The sequence below is a fragment of the Myxocyprinus asiaticus genome, chromosome 29, assembly GCF_019703515.2.
Source record: "Myxocyprinus asiaticus isolate MX2 ecotype Aquarium Trade chromosome 29, UBuf_Myxa_2, whole genome shotgun sequence".
Lineage (NCBI taxonomy): Eukaryota > Metazoa > Chordata > Actinopteri > Cypriniformes > Catostomidae > Myxocyprinus > Myxocyprinus asiaticus.
Window position 1 is genome coordinate 703,446 of NC_059372.1, and position 22,092 is coordinate 725,537.

The 22,092-nt window shown below is 46.7% G+C and overlaps 2 protein-coding genes across 7 annotated transcripts in view; one reads left to right on the forward strand and one right to left on the reverse strand.

Moving 5' to 3' along the window:
* The window catches only part of LOC127419841 (proteasome subunit beta type-6-like), a 51,391-nt gene that overhangs the window by 24,270 nt on the left and 5,029 nt on the right, over positions 1–22,092 (reverse strand). The gene's annotated exons all lie outside the window — the stretch shown is intronic.
* The window catches only part of LOC127419848 (voltage-gated potassium channel subunit beta-3-like), a 59,518-nt gene that overhangs the window by 6,807 nt on the left and 30,619 nt on the right, over positions 1–22,092 (forward strand). Inside the window, exons 3-10 of one of the 6 annotated variants that reach the window (XR_007893730.1) lie at positions 1,360–1,439; positions 1,529–1,573; positions 1,679–1,729; positions 8,708–9,499; positions 9,742–9,818; positions 10,452–10,571; positions 14,492–14,580; positions 15,116–15,166. Coding sequence is in view for 1 of the 6 variants with exons in the window: in XM_051661620.1 (XP_051517580.1) it covers positions 1,360–1,439; positions 1,529–1,573; positions 1,679–1,722; positions 8,434–8,478; positions 8,708–8,794; positions 9,243–9,328; positions 9,446–9,566; positions 9,742–9,818 (585 nt within the window). In the remaining 5 variants the exon portion in view is untranslated. Of the gene's footprint in view, positions 1–1,359; positions 1,440–1,528; positions 1,574–1,678; positions 1,730–8,433; positions 8,479–8,707; positions 9,819–10,451; positions 10,572–14,491; positions 14,581–15,115; positions 15,167–22,092 lie in introns of those variants that run through there. The other 5 variants (XM_051661620.1, XR_007893727.1, XR_007893728.1 and 2 more) reach the window with 5 other exon arrangements.

The following is a 22,092-nucleotide window of genomic DNA, read 5'->3' on the forward strand; positions in this document are numbered from 1 at the left end:
TAGCACACAATTACCCAGGTGGAAACACTAAGAGTCAAAATTGATCACACACCAATCAGAACCTTCAATAGATATTCGAGTCAGTTCATTCAGTTTTGGAACAATGGATCCAGAGAGACGTGAAGGAAGAGGTTGAGGACACTGGAGAGGAGGAAGAGCAGTAAGGAGTGGAGGAAGAGGTGAAGGAAGAGGAAGAGTAGGAGGTGGAGGAGTAGGGAGAGGAGGAGGAGGAGGAGGAACATAATTGGCCATCAGGCTATTGTGAATGTCCCTGGCCAGTGAGGAGGGAACGTCACTATGTGCACAGCCATCAGCCAGCGAGGGGTACTCCACTGCCATGCCATTCTTGGACCCTATAACACTATGCTCCTCCTTGGTTTCCTTGATGGTCTAAGAGAGTGTGTGTTTCAGCTTGACCAGAGGGAGCCAGCACAACCAGAGCAGCCTCGCTACATTGTTGTTTGGGATAACATCAGCTTCCATCACGCTGCTCTGGTTCGTGACTGGTTTACCAATAACCCGAGGTTTTCCAACATCTTTCTGCCTGCATACTCTCCCTTTCTAAACCCGATAAAGGAGTTTTTTCAGCATGGCAGTGGAAAGTGTATGACTGAGAACCTCACATCCGTGTTCACCTCCTCCAGGCCATGGAAGAAGCCTGCCTAGACATTTCAGTTGATGCGTGCCAGGGGTGGATCCGGCATGCAAGAGGATTTTACCCCTGCTGCCTGGCTAGGGCCAATATAGCCTGTGATGTTGACGAGATTCTCTGGCCTGTCCCAGACCAAAGACGGGATGCTGGGGCAGAATAATTGTTTTGTTGTTGTTTGGTGTATTGTACTGTACAGTACATTAAGGAATAAAAAATGTGCAAATGTATACATTTGTGTCTTTTGTTGTGTTCATCATGTGAAAAGGTTTTTGAGGGGGAGAACCACAAGCAACATAACTTAATACCGGTTTTTGTAGTATTGTTTTGAATTAATCTCACCATTGTGTAAGACTATGTTGTATTTTGTGTTTTTGAAGGCTTGTGTGTCATGTCTGAGGGCAAAGTTTGGTTTTTCAGCAAGATTGAATGGTTTTGAGTGGAAAGCTTCATTTTGACCTGAAAAGTTTGGGGAATTGGGTGAGAAGTTATGGATTTGTGTTTAGAGTTTCGAGAAAAGGAGGCATAATTTCAAGAAATGTGTTTAAGCAATTGAGATAAATATAATGTAATATAAGTAAATGTACTAATTTAGCCACTTGAAGCTGTTACAGTGACTTTAAGAACAGCCCATAACCTTAATAAAATCACTGTAATGTACAACCTTGACTGGCTTATTGATTTAATTAGTGTGTGTGTGTGTGTTGCAGATAGCAGAGAAAATCCTAACCATGTCGTATGAAAATGGAGTAAATGTCTTTGATACAGCAGAGATTTATGCATCAGGAAGGTTTGATTGTCTCTGTGTTTATTTCTTTGATTATAAAGTCTCCCTGAATATCCACAGTACTTCTTCAGGGTCTCTCTGTCTCTCTCTAGAGCTGAACTCACTTTGGGGAACATCATAAAGAAGAAAGGCTTGAGGTGTGTGTGTGTGTGTGAGTGTGTGTGTCTTTGACTTTCTGTTGTTGTGAAATTTGATCATAATTAGTCCTAACTCTCTTTCTTTCTTTTCTTCTTTCTGTCCAGATGGTCGAGCTTTGTGATCACCACAGAAATCTACTGGGGTGGACAGTGAATGTGTGTTTTTACATTTAATCATTTACATCTCAAGCAATTTGTTGCAAGATTCAAGAATTAATGAGAGTAGAACAGAAGCTGGAGAATAACCTAACCCTAACAGAAGAATATTGTTCCCTATCTGTCACTCACTCGACGTTGTGTCGATGTAGTGACACTAGGGGTCACTCTTGGGAGCCCGAGACACTTCTGGTCTTTGATAAAAGGCCAATGAAAATTGGCGAGTGGTATTTGCATGCCACTCCCCCGGACATACGGGTATAAAAGGAGCTGGTATGCAACCACTCATTCAGATTTTCTCTTCGGAGCCGAATGGTCATGCTCACTGAACTGAATTCCCACGACTGTTCATTCACCTCTGCTGGATCTGACGCCGCATTTCAGTGGCTTCTCCCCCCTCTGCACTGGTGCACCGCAGAGAATGCCCCTGGGTGCTTCGGCAGAAATAAAAGAGTATATTTCTCTAAAAGAGTATATTTCTCTAAAAGAGTATATTTCTCTAAAAGAGCGGCACACACGGAACGTCTTTTTAAAGACACGTCTTTCTAAAGATGCTTTTCCGATTGTGTGTTATTCTTGGTTGCGCTCGTCATCTCTTGCCTTCTGACGGTTACGATCACTGTCTTTCGTGTCTGGGCACCGCTTACGTGGAGACAGCGTTCGTGGATGGTCATGTTCTCATTGCGAGGACATGTCCATGGCAACGTAGCTGTCGCGGCTCGCCTTCGTAAGAAAGCAAGCCACCCCAGAGGCTCCCCGCCTCGGTCCTTTTACCTACGGGTATGAGGCCAGCGCGGCTAGCACTGGGGGCGAGTTGGGGACCCCAATGGGACCACCTCCGCCAGGTATCCCCCCGCGGACCTCCTATTCCCCAGCACGCTCGTCTGCCCTGATCGGGCTTCCGGATGAGTCCGCCGGCTTGTCTCACGGCGAGTTCAACCTCTTATTCGGAGCCCGCGAAAGTGATGAGCTCTCGAGCACAGCATCGGAGAGTGGGCTCGTCCAGTCGGAAGCCTCAGCTGGGCTCCTCCTTTCGGGGACGACTGCCCAATCACAGGCTGATGCGGAGATGATGACATGCTTTCCCGGGCGGCCGTGAGCATCGGCTAGAGTGGAACCCTCTGCTCTTCCCTGAACCCTGGCGGTTCGGTGATTGGTTCCTGGGCTCGCGGCGCCGCTCCAAGCCACGCCCCGCCCTGCCCCCATTCCTTTCTTCCCGGAAGTGCATGAAGAGCTGACAAGGTCGCAGGAGGCACTTTTTACTGCCCGGTCCCGATCTTTTCAGCTTCCCCGCACTCACTACCCTTGATGGTGGGGTGGCCAAGGGCTATTTGGTAATCCCCCGGTGGATAAAGGCACTCACGGTGCACCTATGCCCGCAGAGTGCCACCACCTGAGCCCCAGTCCAAGGCCTGTAGGTTTACGTCATCTCTGAAGGCCCAAGGCGCTAAAGGAACTGCACGAGGGTAGTTCCGCCCTGGGATTGATGCAGGAACTGCGCTCGGCGACCGACCTCGCTCTCCGAGCGACAGAGGTCACGGTGCACTCTCTTGGGCGGACGATGGCCACACTAGTGGTCCAGGAGCGCCACCTTTGGCTCAACCTGGTCGAGATGGGCGAGGCCGACAAGACACGGTTCCTTGCTGCCCCCATCTCCCAGGCGGGCCTATTCGGTGACACCGTCGAGGACTTTGCCCAGCAGTTCTCGATGATGGAGCAGTAGACGGATGCTAGCCGGCATATCCTGCCCCGGCACGGCTCAAGATCCCACACCCCATCTCCCGCCCCTTCGGCCAGGCCCCGGTGTGGAGCCCACCGCAGGAAGCAGACGTCACCCATCTCGCAGAGGCCCAGAACCCATGAAAGGCTTCAAAGTGCCCTTGAGATGGGCGACCCAGGGACAACGAAACCTGCTGCTCTGGAGCTGGTAAGCAGATCTCTCCATCTTTTTGTTACCTTTTGCATTTAATTGCACTGCTTGCCCAAGTGGCTGCAGTAATCAAGAGCTCAGCAAGAGCGGTTTCCTTGTTCCCTGGGTCACGTATCCGGTGTGCACGGCCGTCATCACGACCACCGTCCACCACTCTATTTGGCAGGTTTGGCGCTCCAGCGGTGGTCTCCCGCCCCTGAGCGCCCAGCTGTGGCACAAATCTGCCCCCGATGTGACAGTCTCCACAGGTCATAAGGACAGGCCTCTTCCTTCCCCTGTCCCAGGCTGTTCCGGGGTGGTCACAAGGAGCCAGGTAAGTGCTTTGATGTCCTTAGACTCAGCACGGCCACGACGTGGCGTGGCACCATGAACTCCGCCCCGCTGCGAGGCCTCACCTGCCGGTACGTCCGATGACGTTGTCCCTTTGGTCCCCCTTGCGCGGAACTCAGACGCATGGCTTGCGCTTTCCAATCCGTCACGAGGGCTGGTCTGGACCGTCCGACTCGGCTATGTGATTCACTTCGCCAGCCGTCCGCCCAGGTTCAGCGGTGTCCACTTCACCTTGGTGAAGGACGAAAACGCTGCTACCTTGTGTGGAGATCGCTACCCTCCTATGGAAGGGCGTGATAGAACCTGTCCCTCCAGCTGAGATGAAGAAGGGGTTTTTCAGCCCCACTTCATCGTACTGAAAAAAGGCAGTGGGTTGCGGCCAATCTTGGACCTGTGAGTACTGAACTAGGCTTTACACAGACTCCCGTTCAAGATGCTGACGCAAAAACGCATTCTGGCGAGTGTCCGGCATCAAGATTGGTTCGCAGACCTGAAGGATGCGTACTTCCACGTCTCGATCCTTCCTCGACACAGACCCTTCCTGCGGTTTGCATCCGAGAGTCAGGCGTATCAGTACAAAGTCCTCCCTTTCGGCCTGTCCCTGTCTCCTTGCGTCTTTATGAAGGTCGCAGAGGCTGCCCTTGCCCTGTTAAGGGAGGTGGGCATTCGCATTCTCAACTATCTCGACGACTGGCTAATCCTAGCTCATTCTCAAGACATGTTGTGCGCACACAGGGACCTGGTGCTCTCACACCTCAGCCGACTTGGACTTCGGGTCAACTGTGAAAAGAGCAAGCTCCTCCAGGTTCAGAGCATCTCTTTTCTCGGTTTGGAGTTGGACTCAGTCTCCTTGACGGCATGCTTTATGAATGAGTGCACCCAGTCGGTGCTGGCCTGATTGAAGGCATTCAAACTGAAAACAGCGGTTCCACTGAAACTTTTTCAGAGGCTCCTGGAGCATATGGCATCCTCAGCGGTGGCCACCCCGCTCGGGTTGATGCATATGAGGCCGCTTCAGCGCTGGCTCCAGACTCGAGTCCCGAGATGGGCATGGCACCACGGGACACGTCGCGTGGTCATCACGCGGGTCTATCACTGTCTTTTCAGCCCTTGGACCAACCTCTCGTTTCTACGGGCAGGCGTTCCTCTAGAACTGGTCTCCAGGCGCGTCGTGGTCATGACAGATGCCTCCAAAATGGGCTGGGGCGCTGTTTGCAATGGGCACGCAGCCGCCGGCCTCTGGACGGGTCTGCGACTGCATTGGCACATCAACTGCCTTGAGTTGTTGGCAATTCTGCTTGCCCTGTGGAGGTTTTGTCTGTTGATCCGGGGCAAGCACGTGTTAGTTCAGACAGACAGCACGACAACGGTAGCATGTCAACCGCCAAGGCGGTCTGCGCTCTTGTTGTATGTCATAACTCGCCCGCCGTCTCCTCCCCTGGAGTCAGCAGCACTTCAAGTCGCTGCAAGCCACTCACATCCCGGGCAACCTCAACACTACAGCGGACGTGCTGTCACGACAAGTTACCCTCAGGGGAGAGTGGAGACTCCACCCTCAGGTGGTCCAGCTGACTTGGAGTCGATTCGACAGGCACAGGTGCACCTGTTCGCCTCCCAAGAATCCTCCCCACTGCCCACTCTGGTACGCCCTGACCGAGACCCCCTCGGCATAAACGCGCTGGCACACAGCTGGCCCCCTGGCATACGCAAATATGCTTTTTCCCCAGTGAGCCTACTTGCACAGACCCTGTGCAAGGTCAGGGACGACGAGGAGCAGGTCGTCCTGGTAGCACCCTACTGGCCCGCCCAGGCGTGGTTCTCGGACCTCACGCTCCTCCTGACAGCCCCCCCCGGCGAATTCCCCTGAGGAAGGATCTTCTTTTAAGGACTAGGTGGTGAACCTGCAAGCACTGCCCCAGGAGGAGGCAGACCCAGCCCTATCGTTGTTGTGTCCGGTGTGCGCTTTACACATCTATTTGGATCACACGCAGAGCTTTAGAATCTCTGAGCAGCTCTTTGTCTGCTTTGGTGCACAGCGGAAAGGAAGCACTGTCTCCAAGCAGAGGATCACCCACTGGCTCATTGACACCATAACTATGGCATATGTCGCCCAGGACATGCCGCCCCCAGTAGGGTTACAAGCCCATTCTACCAGGGGTGTAGTGGCTCCCTGGGCCCTGCCCAGGGGTGCCTCTCTAACAGACATTTGCAGAGCAGCGGGCTGGGCAACACCCAACACCTGTGCAAGGTTCTACAACCTCCGGGTGGAACCGGTTTCGTCCCAGGTAGTGGCACGCAACACAAGTGGATAAGCCCGGGATAGCTGGCCGGAGGGATCGCTTGCACATAGCGCTTTCCACCTTCCTTGGAGCTGAAGACGTGCGCCATTAATTCCCAGTAGTGTTCACAAACTTTGTTCCCTGGTTGACTTCCTCCGAGCCCTGTGGCAGTCAAGTTTTCGGAGAGATTCGCTGCCGGCCCAGTACACGCGCTAACTAAGAGCTCTGTTCTGGGGTAGGTGCTCCGCATGTGGCGGTTCCCTGTAAGGCTAAACCCATGCGATAATATATCTTCCGCTAATTCGTTTCCCTGTTGGCAAACTGCGTCTTCCTTGGGCAGAGCCCCACTGCCCCAGTCTCCATGTTTGTAGTAACTCCTCCCCCATTGGGCAGGATCTACCTTGAAGACTCTTCACATAGTTGGAAAGACCATGTGACATATTTTTCCACTTAAATATCCCCCCCTCTCTTTGGGCGAGGTGTGGTTTCCGCTGTGTCTTCCCCTTAGGAGGGACACCCCCCAACTAGACCTGGCGGCCCAGTCAGATAATCCCCCTTCTTTTTTAGGGAGTGGAAAAAAAGAAGGGGAAAAGAGGCCACTACTGGGTTAAGCCTGTCTCTATCTTTTGGGTAGTCGACTTGTCCCCAGAAAGGGCTGTTCGACACTCATAACTATGTTGGGGGAGGTTACGTGTCGACCTGGTGTGCTGGCTATGAGGCACACAGTAGTCTGCCCACCACACACCGCCAGTTCACGTAACACAGTTCAGCCAATTGTGGCGTTTCATATAGGGACCCCTAGTGTCACTACATCAACACAACGTCGAGTGAGTGACAGACAGGGAATGTCATGGTTACTTGTGTAACCTCCATTCCCTGATGGAGGGAACGAGACGTTGTGTCCCTCCTGCCACAACGCTGACCTTATATCGGCTCCTCAGCATAAAACCTGAATGAATGGTTGCATACCAGCTCCTTTTATACCCGTATGTCCAGGGGAGTGGCATGCAAATACCACTCGCCAATTTTCATTGGCCTTATATCAAAGACCAGAGGTGTCTCGGGCTCCCAAGAGTGAACCCTAGACACAACGTCTCGTTCCCTCCATCAGGGAACGGAGGTTACACAAGTAACCATGACGTTAATGGGAATGGCCTTTGTTTATGGTCTAGGTTAAAGGGATAGTTCACCCCAAAAAAAATAAATAAATGATCTCATCATTTACTCACCCTCATGCCACCCCAGATGTGTATTTCAGCTCTGTAGGTCCTCACAATGCAAGTGAATGGTGACAAAAACGTTGAAGTTCGAAAAAGCACATAAAGGTAGTGTGACAAGTCATGAACTCTCTTTGAAGGAGGAAGCGAGGGCCAGGTGAACAGTCAACGTAAATCTTTTTATTTTTAACACAGGTTGGCTTTTCAGCGTAACACACATAAATAAATGCATACATTCACACTGCTGCGTGCAACTCTCTCTCTCCTCTGGTGGTCTGGATTGCCAATTTTATCTCTCTCCAGCTCTCAATGCAACACAGAACAGCTGTTAGAGAGATAATTTCCCACAGGTGTCAATCCTTACCGTTCTTGCTCTCTATAGACATCGCTTGGCCATGCCCCCATCACCACAGGTAGTATAAAAGTAATCCATAAGACTCCAGTGGTTTAATCCATGTCTTCAGAAGTGATATGATATGTGTGGGTGAGAAACAGATCAACATTTAAGTCCTTTTTTACTATAAATTCTTCTATCTGCCCAGTAGGTGGCGATATGCACGAGAAACAAAAGAAGAATGTGAAAGTGAAAGTGGAGATTTGTGGTAAAAACTTAAATATTGATCTGTTTCTCAGCCACACCTATCATATCACTTCTGAAGACATGGATTAAACCACTGGAGTTGTATGGATTACTTTTATGCTGCTTTTATGTGCTTTTTTGAGCTTCGAATTTCTGGTCACCATTCACTTGCATTGTATGCATCTACAGAGCTGAAATATTCTTCTAAAAATCTTAATTTGTGTTCTGCAGAAGAAATAAAGTCATACACATCTGGGATGGCATGAGGGTGAATAAATGATGAGACAATTTTCACATTTTGGGTGAACTGTCCCTTTAAGATAGTTAAGCACTGCGTTTTGATTTGTGAATGTGTTTCTTCCCCTGCGGGGCGGAGACAGAGAGCGGGCTTTCCAGGAAACATATTATTGAGGGTAATGACATCACTTCCAGTGTGAGGGAACAGTTCATTTGTTTACAAAAATGGAATTAAATAGAGCTAAAGATAATCAGAGTGTTATGCATATAATGAAAATAAGCCATAAGAACTGAGATTTTGTGACATACAATATGAATATGTTTTGAAATATATATGATTACTGTTCTGAACAAACAGTATATAGTAAAATGAATTTCTATTGTGTGTGTGTGTTTGTGTGGCAGGTCTTCAGGGGTCTCTGTCCAGACTACAGATGGACTATGTGGACGTTATGTTTGCAAACCACATGGACTTTAATACACCAATGGAAGGTCAGTGTGTGTTTAGTCACAATTCATGTTGTTCCATGAGGAGAATTTTTGAAACACCATAAAAGTATCATTAAGTATCATCAAAGTAGTCATTAGAACTCGTGCACTATATTCCAAGTCTTCTGAAGTCATACGGAAGCTTTGTGTGAAGAACAGACCCAAATTTAAGTCTGAAAATCTCTCCGCAGCTCTGAAATCTCATTCTCTATTCCATATATTCAAACTGGTGTCTTTGTGTTTGCTTTTGACACACGCAAGAATCAATAACACCGATCCTGAAGTGGCGCTTTAAAGTGTTTTTGTGGTGTTTTTTGGAGCTTTACAGACGTGGTCACTATGAACTGTTGTTTTCTCCTTTTGTGTTCCACGGAAGAAAGTCATGCGGGTTTGGAACGACATGAAGGTCAGTAAATAATGACAGAATAAATAAATAAAATTGTTGTTGTAGAGGTGGTCCGAGCGATGACATTTGTCATAGAGAACGGAATGGTGTTTTACTGGGGCACGTCTCGCTGGACACCAATGGAGATCATGGTGAGACCGTCCTGATGAAATATATAAATATACACAAATATTTATGAGACGTTATCATAATCAGTGAAGCAACTGAAGATGATTTTGACAATAATATTTCTATTCGTCTGTATGTAGGAAGCGTATTCTGTGGCACGGCAGTTTAATCTACTTTCTCCAGTGTGTGAACAGGTAGAATATCATTATTTTCAGAGAGACAAAGTGGAAATTCAGCTGCCTGAACTCTACCACAAGATCGGTAACACAATTAATGATGACATTTCCTACAGCATTACTTTTATGCATTTGCATTTTATCCACACAAACCTGTTCATGTCAGTAGACCTTCCTTTGCACACTAAAAGACATCATTAGTGAGGCAAAAACGTGTGTAAATCACTTTTGTAAAGTCTCATAACAGTCCTCTTTCTCAGGAGTGGGGACAGTGACGTGGTCTCCGTTGGCGTGTGGATTCATCACTGGGAAATACTCCTGCCGTGCAAACTTACAGGTGTGTGAGAGACACAGAGACAAATATTGATTGGAAGAATTTTTATATACAGTGGGGTCTAATTTAAACCTCATTCATGCTGTCATTAAAATAACAAAATACTGAGACATTTTCAAATTTTCAAATAATGTTCATTTTCATGTTAGCAGAATTAATTTAAATGTAATTTGTAATTAAAAAAAAGCTAAATCAAGCATTTTCATAAGTGGACTTATAAAACCCCACTGTACATATATACACAATATTGTGTGTGTTTGTGTGTTTTGTGTGTTTTGTGTGTGTCTGTGTGTGTGTGTGTGTGTGTGTGTCTGTGTGTGTGTGTGTGTGTGTGTGTGAGAATGTGTATGAGTGTGTGTACGGGTTTAACCTACATTGTGGGGCCCAGCCAGCGGTCCCCATGAGGGAAATGGCTTATTAAACGTACTCTACGATGTCTTTTTGAAAATGTAAAAATGCAAAAAGGTTTCTGTGAGGGTTAGGTTTAGGGGTGGGGTTATGGTTAGGGGATAGAAATTATCGTTATATCTGTATAAAATCCATTAATGCATGGAAGTCTATGGAGAGTCCCCACAATTATATAAAAACAAGTTTGTGTGTGTGTGTGTGTGTGTGTGTGTGTGTGTGTGTGTGTAGGATTATGAGTGGTTAAATGACAGGTTGGACTCTGATGAAGGCAGGAAACAGATGCTGAAGGTCAAACAGCTCCACCTGCGGCCAGAAACATGAACTGCACTGCTTCACAGTTAGCCATTGGTGAGTCACAGACACACACACTAGGGTACCCAAAAGTCCCGATATTACGAGCCACATCCTGACAGAGTTACATTTGGGACGCCTTCTGTTCTGATCATTTATCTTCACTTAAACGAATGTTAATTTGTTTAACTGTAACTGTGTCCACAGGTTAAATGAATAACTGTCTCCGATCAGTCAAGTTCGTCAAGATGAAATGCATCATCTTCCTAATATGCATCCACTGTGTAAATACATGAAATTACTATTATGCATTTGACAGATGCTTTTATTTAAAGCCACTTATGGTGCATTTAAAGTGTAAGTTTTTGTATCTTTTTGTGTGTTCCCTGGGGATCGAACTCGTGATCTTGGCAGTTGAGCTACAGGAACAACAACAAAGGTTTAGATTTGTCAAGGTCATCTGGTCTTTCTAACACACAAACACTTTTAATCAGCTACACAAAATGGAGTTCTTAACAAACGTTTGGGAGGAGCATGTTCATTTAATCCAACCAATCAACACTGGAGTAAGCGTATGTAAACCACTGCTTACCTCTATCCAGTGACAGTTCTTACGGCCTTTGGCCCCGCCCACTTACCCACGTCAGATCCATGCGACAGATAACCTACTATGCGCAAAGCATTTGCCCTCATCAGGTAGGCTCACGTTTTCAACAAAGCTGCCGCAGCAGCTCACCATTGACTTATTATCGTGGTAACAGCGATGTAAATAAATAGAAGGATAATAATATCAGAATTTAGAGATATGGGCTTGTAAACTATCACGCAACCGCAGAATTATGTGCCAGAGTCAGATAATTTTCTGACGTCAACATTTATAGCAAAAGAGTCAGTAAATCATTCACTTGTTGCTGTGTGTTGTTGTATTGAAGAGACGGTAATAAAATCTGCTTCTTTATCGAGATCGTGATGATGCAGTGTTTCTTATCGCCATGTAAACCTCCATTCATATGTACCTATGGAATAACGGGACCACTTCCGTCGAACGCTGTGTGGTCCCGTGCTTGAGGATTCAGCCCATTCGAAGCGCTGAGTGAGCTCTTGTTCTAAATCCAGAATCGATTACTTTCAGGTGAAAACCATAGGCTCTCCCATCAAACACCATGCAGTACCTTGCTTGAGGATTCAGCCCATTCATTTTGCAGAGTGAACCCTCCCGTTCGAATGACTTGCGTCTGGAGGTGGCTTAAGGTCAAGTTCAGGGCAAGGCGGCCCGCCTGCCAAGAGCAGAGCGGATCCATTCTTGGGGTGGACAGGCATGGGCATTACGGGGTCCTCTCCCTTCCCTGTGGTAGGGGGGAAATTGGGGGTGACGTCCCTGCCCGGGCTCCTGCGAGAGCTCAATTCCATGCGCCAGGTAACCGCCACCCAAGATGGCGAAGGCTACGTGCGTCTCCGAGATCTCTGTTATAGACCTTTTTCATTTGGAAGCATCAGAGCATCTGCTTAACATTTTGAAGATCAGATTAGATATAAACACACATTATAATGATACAAGATAATGCCGCATATGGCTGCTTCACTGTGGAGCTCTCTAGCGTTTTTGTTACTTTTGTTTGTTTGTCATGTTTTTATCACTTTCTCGATCAGTTTGACCAGGGATGAACTGCTGAATATTCAGCAGGGCACACCTGATCATTTTTTGCCAGTGTTTGATTATTCAGACTTTTTATTAGACATCTTAGTTGGAGGTGCAGCAGTGTTCTACAAATGCTCCAAGAGACACAAGTGAGGGAAGTGCGCAGGCGAGCTTGCGAAGCTTCGTCAGTGTGGCTTTAGGACTCCGCTGCCGAGTATTCATTTGCCGTATGTCCACTCCCTCTCCAACAAAACGGACAAACTGCTTCTGCTCACTCAAACAAATAAGGACTTTTCGAACTCCGCTGCTCTGTGTTTCGCGTTTTGGAATCATCTGGAAAAACGAGAGGCGGACATGCTTTTACATCAACGAAAGTTGGTGTACAGATGTAACAGCGTTGAAGAAAATGTGCTGTCTTAATTTAGAAGCATTCTTCATCAACTGTAAGCCTTTCTACTCACCGGGGGAGTTTTCCTTGTTTATTCTGGTGAGTGTATATATTCCGCCACAAGCATGCGTGAATGCAGCGTTGCAAAAGCTGGCTGATCACAGACATGGAGCAATAACACCCGGACTCACTTATCATTATTTTGGGAGATTTTAATAAAACTAACCTCACCCGTGAACTGCCAAAATACAAACAACACATCCAGAGACAGAAATATACTGGACCACTGCTACACCACTGTAAAGGATGCATAACGCTCTGTCCCATGTGCAGCTTTAGGAATCTCTGATCATTGTCTGTTTCATCATCTTCCGATCTACAGGCAGAAACTAAAATCAGCTAAGCCTGTAGTAAGGACTGTAAAGAGATGGACCAATGAAGCAGAGCTGGAACTACAAGCCTGCTTTGACTGCACTGATTGAAGTGTTGAGGCTGCAGCCACAGACCTGGACGAGCTCACAGATACTGTGACATCATATATCAGTTTCTATGCATCCCTACTAGGACATTTATAACAATAAACCATGGTTTACAGGAAAACTCAGACAGCTTCATCATGCCAAAGAGGATGCTTAGAGAAGTGGGGATAAAATATTGTACAACCAGGCCAGGAACACACTGACTAAGGAAATCAGAGTGGCTAAAAGAAGCTACTCTAAAAAGCTGAAAAACCAGTTTGCAGCCAACAATCCTACATCTGTGTGGAAAGGCCTAAAAAGCATCACCAAGAACAAGACACCTCCCCCTTGCTCTGTAGAGAGTCAACTAATGGCTGATGAACTAAATGTGTTTTACTGCAGGTTTGAAAAGCCCAGTCTCACACCCCTCCACACTCTGATCTGCTCATGACTGCTGAGAGGACTATTGGTGCCCCCCTGCCCACCCTCCAAGACCTGTATGCCTCCACAGTGAGGAAACATGCAAGTAGAATCACTCTGGACTCCACACATCCTGCCCACTCCCTTTTTGAACTGTTGCCCTCTGGCTGGCGCTACAGAGCACTCAGCACCAGGACATCCAGGCACAAGAGCAGTTTTTACCCTCAGGCCATTTTCCACATGAACAATTAAACTGCCTTCAGGACCCCCATAGTGCAATGATGTATAAATATGTCATGTACATTTGTAAATTCACTCATATTTAATTCAATAACTATACATAACCCTACCTTGCACATATATTACCACTTGCACATGTACATATGCCATTCTATGTTATATGTCCTATTTTTTGTGTGTCTATTAATACTTTTACCTTGTTTTATATTATGTGTCTCACTGTAATGCTCTGTGTGCACTTGTTTCTCCTATCACCAAAAAAAAATAAAAAATTCCTAGTGTATGTGAGCACAGTTAACATTAAAGCTCATTCTGATTCGTTTGTGGGTATGCATGTACATGTAACCAGACCTGCTCGACCCGCTCCGAGCGGGATTCGAACTGATGTCTCTGGCATGGGAGGCAAGGGCACCAACGAGGAGGCTAAAGGCTATAGCCTCTAGTGTCAGTCGCTAGTGCACCTCTTGAGGCCAGGGGAGTCAGGTTTACACACTGCACAGCTACCTACCAGCTGGCTACCGTTACACTCACCCCCCTAAACCTCACTCCCCTCCGGGTCACGGCACCACTGTAACCGGTCCTGCTCGACCTGCTCCAAGCGGGATTCGAGCTGGCGTCTCTGACATGGGAGGCAGGCGTGCTAACGAGGAGGCTAAAGGCTACAGCCTCTTGTCAGAAATTTTGGGGGGTACCTCGGCCTCGGATCAAGTCTCAAGCTCGAGCCCTCCATTATGGACAGCGAGCCATATATGTTTACCTTCTCTTCATTCAAATATTACATGAACATGTGAACTCATTAATACACTTACTGTGTTCTCCTTTGTGTGTGTAGCCTGGTGTCTCAGGAGTGAGAGTGTAGGTTCGGTTATTCTAGGTGTCTCGAGCCCAGATCAACTTCTGGAGAACCTGGGTGCTATCAAGGTAAAACACACAAACACACATACACACACACACACTCACACACACACAAAGACTCACAAACACACGAACACAGACACACACACACAAATGCATCCACAAACACACATACACACACACAAACACAAACAAACAAACACACACACACACACTCTCACACACAAAGACAAACAAACATACACGAACACACATGAAAACACACACAAACAAACACACACAAGCACACACGAACACACACAGACACACACATGAAAACACAGACACACAGACAAACAAGCACAAACACAAGGAGACACACACACACACACACACAGACAAACACACTCAAACACACTCACTCAAACATGCACATACACACACAAACACACTCAAACATACACACTTAAACACACACTCAAACATACGCATACATACACACACAAACACACACTCAAACACATACACAAACACACACACACACAGTTCTTGGTCAGACACTGAGTCTGAGATCTTCTCTACATTGTATCTCACTCATTCTTTTCTCTCATTCTCATTGCAGATTGTTTCTCTGATGACTCCAGAGCTGCTGATGGAGATAGACTCGATCCCCTGCAACAGGCCGCGCTCCAAAACATGAGCGAGAAATCTGATGAAGAATCCAGACGAAAGAGTCTTTACCTTTCCAATTAATCATGCACGCTGATTTTCAACACAGCTTCGTACATCCGTAGATTTCGTTTTTAGGCTGGAAGAACCTCCGAAACTTTGATCTCCTGAGAGGTGGAAAATAGACTAGGGATGTGCCGATTACGATATGTGTACGATATATTGGAATCGGGTCTGGTACTGCGCTCACTTTATTCGTACATGTAAAAATGATCAGATATAGAAAAACCATACTGTCTGACATACGAAAGTCATACTATGGAAGCCCATTTCTGCCACATAGAACAAAAAAATCGTGCTTTGGTAAGTCAAAATTAGGAGATACAAAGTCAAGTAGTAATAATGAGATAAAATAGTAAGAATTATTGCCCACAATCCCTTGCTCGACAGAAGGTTCCAAGGAAGGTTCACTTCAGAAATTCAACTGAAAAACGTGAAAACCAGAAACGGCAGTGAAACTGACGGTGCTTCATCAGTTCTTGTCATGTGCTAACATTCTTTAATCCTGTGAAAAGAAACTGTAGGATGAACACGGTGATCAGCTTATTAAAATACAAACGATCTACTGCTCCATTTACACAATGAATCATTCTCATCTTAACTGCATGCTTTATGTCCATCTACTGTATTTGTGTTGCTTATTGTGGGTGCTCTTGTGTGTGTTTTTAAGAGCTTTCTTTCTTGAAAATAATTTTTAAGGAAAAGTATCAAAGCCCCATTTAGATTAAAAGGCGAAAAAACTGTTAAGACAATTGTCTGTTCTCATTTTATTTTTGCCATTTAATGTATCACTGAAATATAGCAGAGTTCAGATTCTCTTTCATCGGACTGTTGAAATGATGCATTCGTAATGTGACACTCCCAAAAACAAGAAATAAAGTGATCCAGGACAGTGTCATGCAAATGTTCTATCCTTCTGATTTGGTGTAACATTCAAGATGTGGTAGATAATCCTCGATTTTTTTAACTTGATGAATCATAAGATAACACTGTTAAATTGATCAAAAAGATGTATTTACTGTTACGTGTTATATTAAATCTGCAACACATTGTGAACTTCACACATTCAATGAAGAGAATGTAAGTGAATTACATCAGCTTGGCTTGCATTAAATACACATTACTACATGCATCATGTGTAAAACATTAATGGATCTCCACATGAAAGACCCACGACAGATCTTCAACAACGCACCGCTTCTTCTCTCCAGTACGGTAGGAAGCATTATGATAGTGTGAATGAATGGCACAAGGAATAATAATGAATGAATGGTAGTAAAAATTAAATGAGGAATGTATATGTCTTGAAAACTGGATGATTGACAGATCAGTGTACGGTGACAGGATGCTTGAAACTATGCAACCAATTGATGGTTCTGTGGTTTCAAGACGCAATTAAATGGACTGCGTACTATTGAAAACCATCACGCAACTCCATCTGGACTCCCTGTGAAGAGAGGGAAACATATCTATATGTCTGTCTGTCTGTCTGATGCACTGTCAAGTCCAATGCTGGTGCTTCTTGTTCTTCTGATTTACATATATATATATGAAAACTATGGTTTTTCAACTGACAATTTGTCACAACGAACATTCGCACCAAATTTTTAATCTTGGTGTGAATAGGCCTTTACTCAAAGCAATCCACAACAGATTAATTCCATAAAACTAATCAGATTACGCTCCACAGCGCCCACCTGGAGGGTCCTATGGCCCACCTTAAATTTTAGAGCTAGAGCCGGGCCTAAAAATTGGAACGCAATAGTTATAATACCGGCAAAGTCAGCAACTTCACTAAGAAAAATCACTACAATACCAGGTGTAAACAGGGCCCTTACGTTTTAATAAACTGCTTGTCGAGCTCACAGTTCTTTAAGGCTTGGCACAATTCATACTTTCTACACTGCGAAAAAATTGAATTAATTCCATTCACAGAAATAAGATAAGCACTTCCAGTATATTAGATGATGCTATGTTTACTGCAAGCACACACAGCTCATTAGGTGCACAAATTTAAACAGGATGTTAATAATCAAATCTGTCTGTCACCAATGGTTCATTAATGAGCAGCCCAGGTGATGCCAATCTGTGTCACTTCTTGTTATTATAAAGCCTGTTTATTCTGGCAGACAAATTTGTTGAACTTGCAGTCAAGATGTGCTGTTTTAGAGGCATTATTTTGTTGTATCTCTACCACCAATGGATGAGTGATGGTGAGTTAACTTCATGTATGTTGATTTGTTAATTACTGGACTACTCCCTGTAATCTTGAGTTTTCTTTCAGTGCTCTGTTCCCCAATTAAACGTGACTCCCATGTGTTTGACCAGAGTGATGTCGGACAAGTCCTACAAGAAAATAAAGGTTTCCTTTACAGTTTACACTTTCTTTATTGGTGTACTGCCACAACACACAACCATAATGCTGATGAATAGAGCTGTCACAATTATGAAATTTGGCTGATTAACTGTCGTACTAAAGGTGTGTATTAAATGCACATGCATTGTAAGTCACTGTTTAACTTGTATCCTCGGTTTATCTTGATTTGTGATTAAGGTTTTAAAAATTAGGGAAATAATGCAGAGGGGTGACGTGAGAACAATATTTGCAAGTACTTAATGCATCAAACAACTTCAGTCTTGGTCAACTTTAAATTTACATGGTGGTTTTTGAAACCCAGCCATCCTATGATCTGATCTCCTGTGTCACTGCGAGGCATTAACACTGTGGACTTGACATGAAAGTGCTCTGCATTCTTTTAAAATCATCACTTATGTTTTCATGAGTTTGGTGCGAACCACTGCAGATGGAACGCACGGAGCAGCTTCAGGAGCTGCTCCAAGTGCGGGTCTGTGGGATGGTCTGAGTTAATTTCAAGTGGTCATGACCGTAAAGTGTGATTGGGATTAAGTGCTAATGCAAGACTGACCTAGAAGGTCATAAGCTCCCCATAAAGCAATGTATAGTCGCATAGTTAACTTTGCTGATCCAATCAGCAGCTTCCAGATATATGAATAGAAGCTGTGCATTTCAGTTGTTACAGGTTTCAAACCGCTTATTCTCAACTGAGCGTAGCAGAAATATACAAATATTTGAAATGTAAATAATTCTGAAACTGTATCCATTAATGAGGGGCAATAAATAGTCTGTATTAGACCGAAATAATCTATATTGTATGTTGCACATTTTGTAACCTCGCATGTCAGTGACCCAGGGCAGCGCACACCGGAACGTGTGTAGTTTAGATTCTGAAGAGCTGCCAAGTGGGTTTTTTTTTTTTTTTTTTTTTTCCCCACATTGTGTCCGCCATGTAAACCAGTGTAAATTGCAATATTTGTCTAAAGGATTGATGTCTTGCAACAAGCTCAATGATGTCATCCAATCAGTTTGTGTTTTTATTCCAGCCATTACATCTGGTCAGAGGCTTCCATAAGCTCAATTGTATAACATTCAAATATTTAGTAGCACACAAATTGCAACTTGGTGCTCATCTACACTATAACTCATCTAAAATGTGACTTAGGCATTACTGGTGCAACTGGCCACAAGTGATTTATCATGACTTGCCTACTGATGAATTTAGTTGCTGTTGAGTGTCCAAGCTTTTGGAATATTTTCCACTCTGTGGAATTGTTGCCACTTATGTATCTAACAGGTTTATACAAACTCACTCTTTAGAACTGGCTGGACCTGGGGCCGGATCTCAAGACCATAAGAAATTCATCATTTGGCATGAGAATATCCATAATGATGCTTCTAAAATGCAAAAACCCACTCCTTTCCATCTCTCTGAGAAATCCAGCACTGCTCCTGGGAAGAACCGGAAACGCAAACCTGAGACAAAGAGATTATCTATCCCAGTGAAGAAAGGTGCACACTTATCAAAAACCAGATACATGCCAGAAAAAATGTGTTCGAGTGCGGAGGCGGAAATTGGTTCTGTCCACACTAAATCCAGCTCTAAACTTGAAACATTTCCAATGAAACCCACTACTCTCCTCCCCACTGAGAAACCCACAGCACCAGTGGAACCCAGTACTCCCCTCCCCACTGAGAAACCTAATGCTCCTATTGAACCTGATCCTGAACCTGAGAAGCCAAGTCCACCAATTGAGCCCGCTGTTTTCACTGAGAAACCTACAGCACCAGTGGAACTCGGTAATCCCCTCCCCACTGAGAAACCTACAGCTCAGCTGGAACACCACATTTCCCTCCCCACTGAGAAACCTACAGCTCAGTTGGAACACCACATTTCCCTTCCCACTGAGAAACCTACAGCTCAGGTGGAACACCACATTTCCCTTCCCACTGAGAAACCTACAGCTCAGGTGGAACACCGTATTTCCCTTCCCACTGAGAAACCCAGTATTCCAACTGAACCCACTGAGAAACCTACAGCACCAGTGGAACTCGGTACTCCCCTCCCCACTGAGAAACCTACAGCTGCTGTGGAACCCGGTACTCCCCTCCCCACTGAGAAACCTACAGCACCAGTGGAACCCAGTACTCCCCTCCCCACTGAGAAACCTACAGCACCAGTGGAACCCAGTACTCTCCTCCCCACTGAGAGACCCAGTATTCCAACTGAACCCACTGAGAAACCTACAGCACCAGTGGAACCCAGTACTCCCCTCCCCACTGAGAAACGCAGTATTCCAGTTGAGCCCACTGAGAAACCTACAGCACCAGTGGAACCCGGTACTCCCCTCCCCACTGAGAAACCTACAGCACCAGTGGAACCCGGTACTCCCCTCCCCACTGAGAAACCTACAGCACCAGTGGAACCCAGTACTCCCCTCCCCACTGAGAAACCTACAGCACCAGTGGAACCCAGTACTCCCCTCCCCACTGAGAAACCTACAGCACCAGTGGAACCCAGTACTCCCCTCCCCACTGAGAAACCTACAGCACCAGTGGAACCCAGTACTCCCCTCCCCACTGAGAAACCTACAGCTTGGGTGGAACACCGTATTTCCCTCCCCACTGAGAAACCTACAGCTTGGGTGGAACCCAGTACTCCCCTCCCCACTGAGAAACCTACAGCACCAGTGGAACACCAGTACTCCCCTTCCCACTGAGAAACCTACAGCACCAGTGGAACCCAGTACTCCCCTCCCCACTGAGAAACCTACAGCACCAGTGGAACCCAGTACTCCCCTCCCCACTGAGAAACCTACAGCACCAGTGGAACCCAGTACTCCCCTCCCCACTGAGAAACCTACAGCACCAGTGGAACCCAGTACTCCCCTCCCCACTGAGAAACCTACAGCATCAGTGGAACACCAGTATTTCCCTCCCCACTGAGAAACCTACAGCACCAGTGGAACCCAGTACTCCCCTCCCCACTGAGAAACCTACAGCTCCGGTGGAACCCAGTACTCCCCTCCCCACTGAGAAACCTACAGCACCAGTGGAACCCAGTACTCCCCTCCCCACTGAGAAACCTACAGCACCAGTGGAACCCAGTACTCCCCTCCCCACTGAGAAACCTACAGCACCAGTGGAACCCAGTACTCCCCTCCCCACTGAGAAACCTACAGCACCAGTGGAACCCAGTACTCCCCTCCCCACTGAGAAACCTACAGCACCAGTGGAACCCAGTACTCCCCTCCCCACTGAGAAACCTACAGCACCAGTGGAACCCAGTACTCCCCTCCCCACTGAGAAACCTACAGCACCAGTGGAACCCAGTACTCCCCTCCCCACTGAGAAACCTACAGCACCAGTGGAACCCAGTACTCCCCTCCCCACTGAGAAACCTACAGCTCAGCTGGAACACCATATTTCCCTCCCCACTGAGAAACCTACAGCACCAGTGGAACCCAGTACTCCCCTCCCCACTGAGAAACCTACAGCACCAGTGGAACCCAGTACTCCCCTCCCCACTGAGAAACCTACAGCACCAGTGGAACCCAGTACTCCCCTCCCCACTGAGAAACGCAGTATTCCAGTTGAGCCCACTGAGAAACCTACAGCACCAGTGGAACTCGGTACTCCCCTCCCCACTGAGAAACCTACAGCTCAGCTGGAACACCATATTTCCCTCCCCACTGAGAAACCTACAGCACCAGTGGAACCCAGTACTCCCCTCCCCACTGAGAAACCTACAGCACCAGTGGAACCCAGTACTCCCCTCCCCACTGAGAAACCTACAGCACCAGTGGAACCCAGTACTCCCCTCCCCACTGAGAAACCTACAGCACCAGTGGAACCCAGTACTCCCCTCCCCACTGAGAAACCTACAGCTCAGTTGGAACACCACATTTCCCTTCCCACTGAGAAACCTACAGCACCAGTGGAACCCAGTACTCCCCTCCCCACTGAGAAACCTACAGCTCAGCTGGAACACCATATTTCCCTCCCCACTGAGAAACCTACAGCACCAGTGGAACCCAGTACTCCCCTCCCCACTGAGAAACGCAGTATTCCAGTTGAGCCCACTGAGAAACCTACAGCACCAGTGGAACCCGGTACTCCCCTCCCCACTGAGAAACCTACAGCACCAGTGGAACCCGGTACTCCCCTCCCCACTGAGAAACCTACAGCACCAGTGGAACCCAGTACTCCTCTCCCCACTGAGAAACCTACAGCACCAGTGGAACCCAGTACTCCCCTCCCCACTGAGAAACCTACAGCTTGGGTGGAACACCGTATTTCCCTCCCCACTGAGAAACCTACAGCACCAGTGGAACCCAGTACTCCCCTCCCCACTGAGAAACCTACAGCTTGGGTGGAACACCGTATTTCCCTCCCCACTGAGAAACCTACAGCACCAGTGGAACCCAGTACTCCCCTCCCCACTGAGAAACCTACAGCACCAGTGGAACCCAGTACTCCCCTCCCCACTGAGAAACCTACAGCACCAGTGGAAC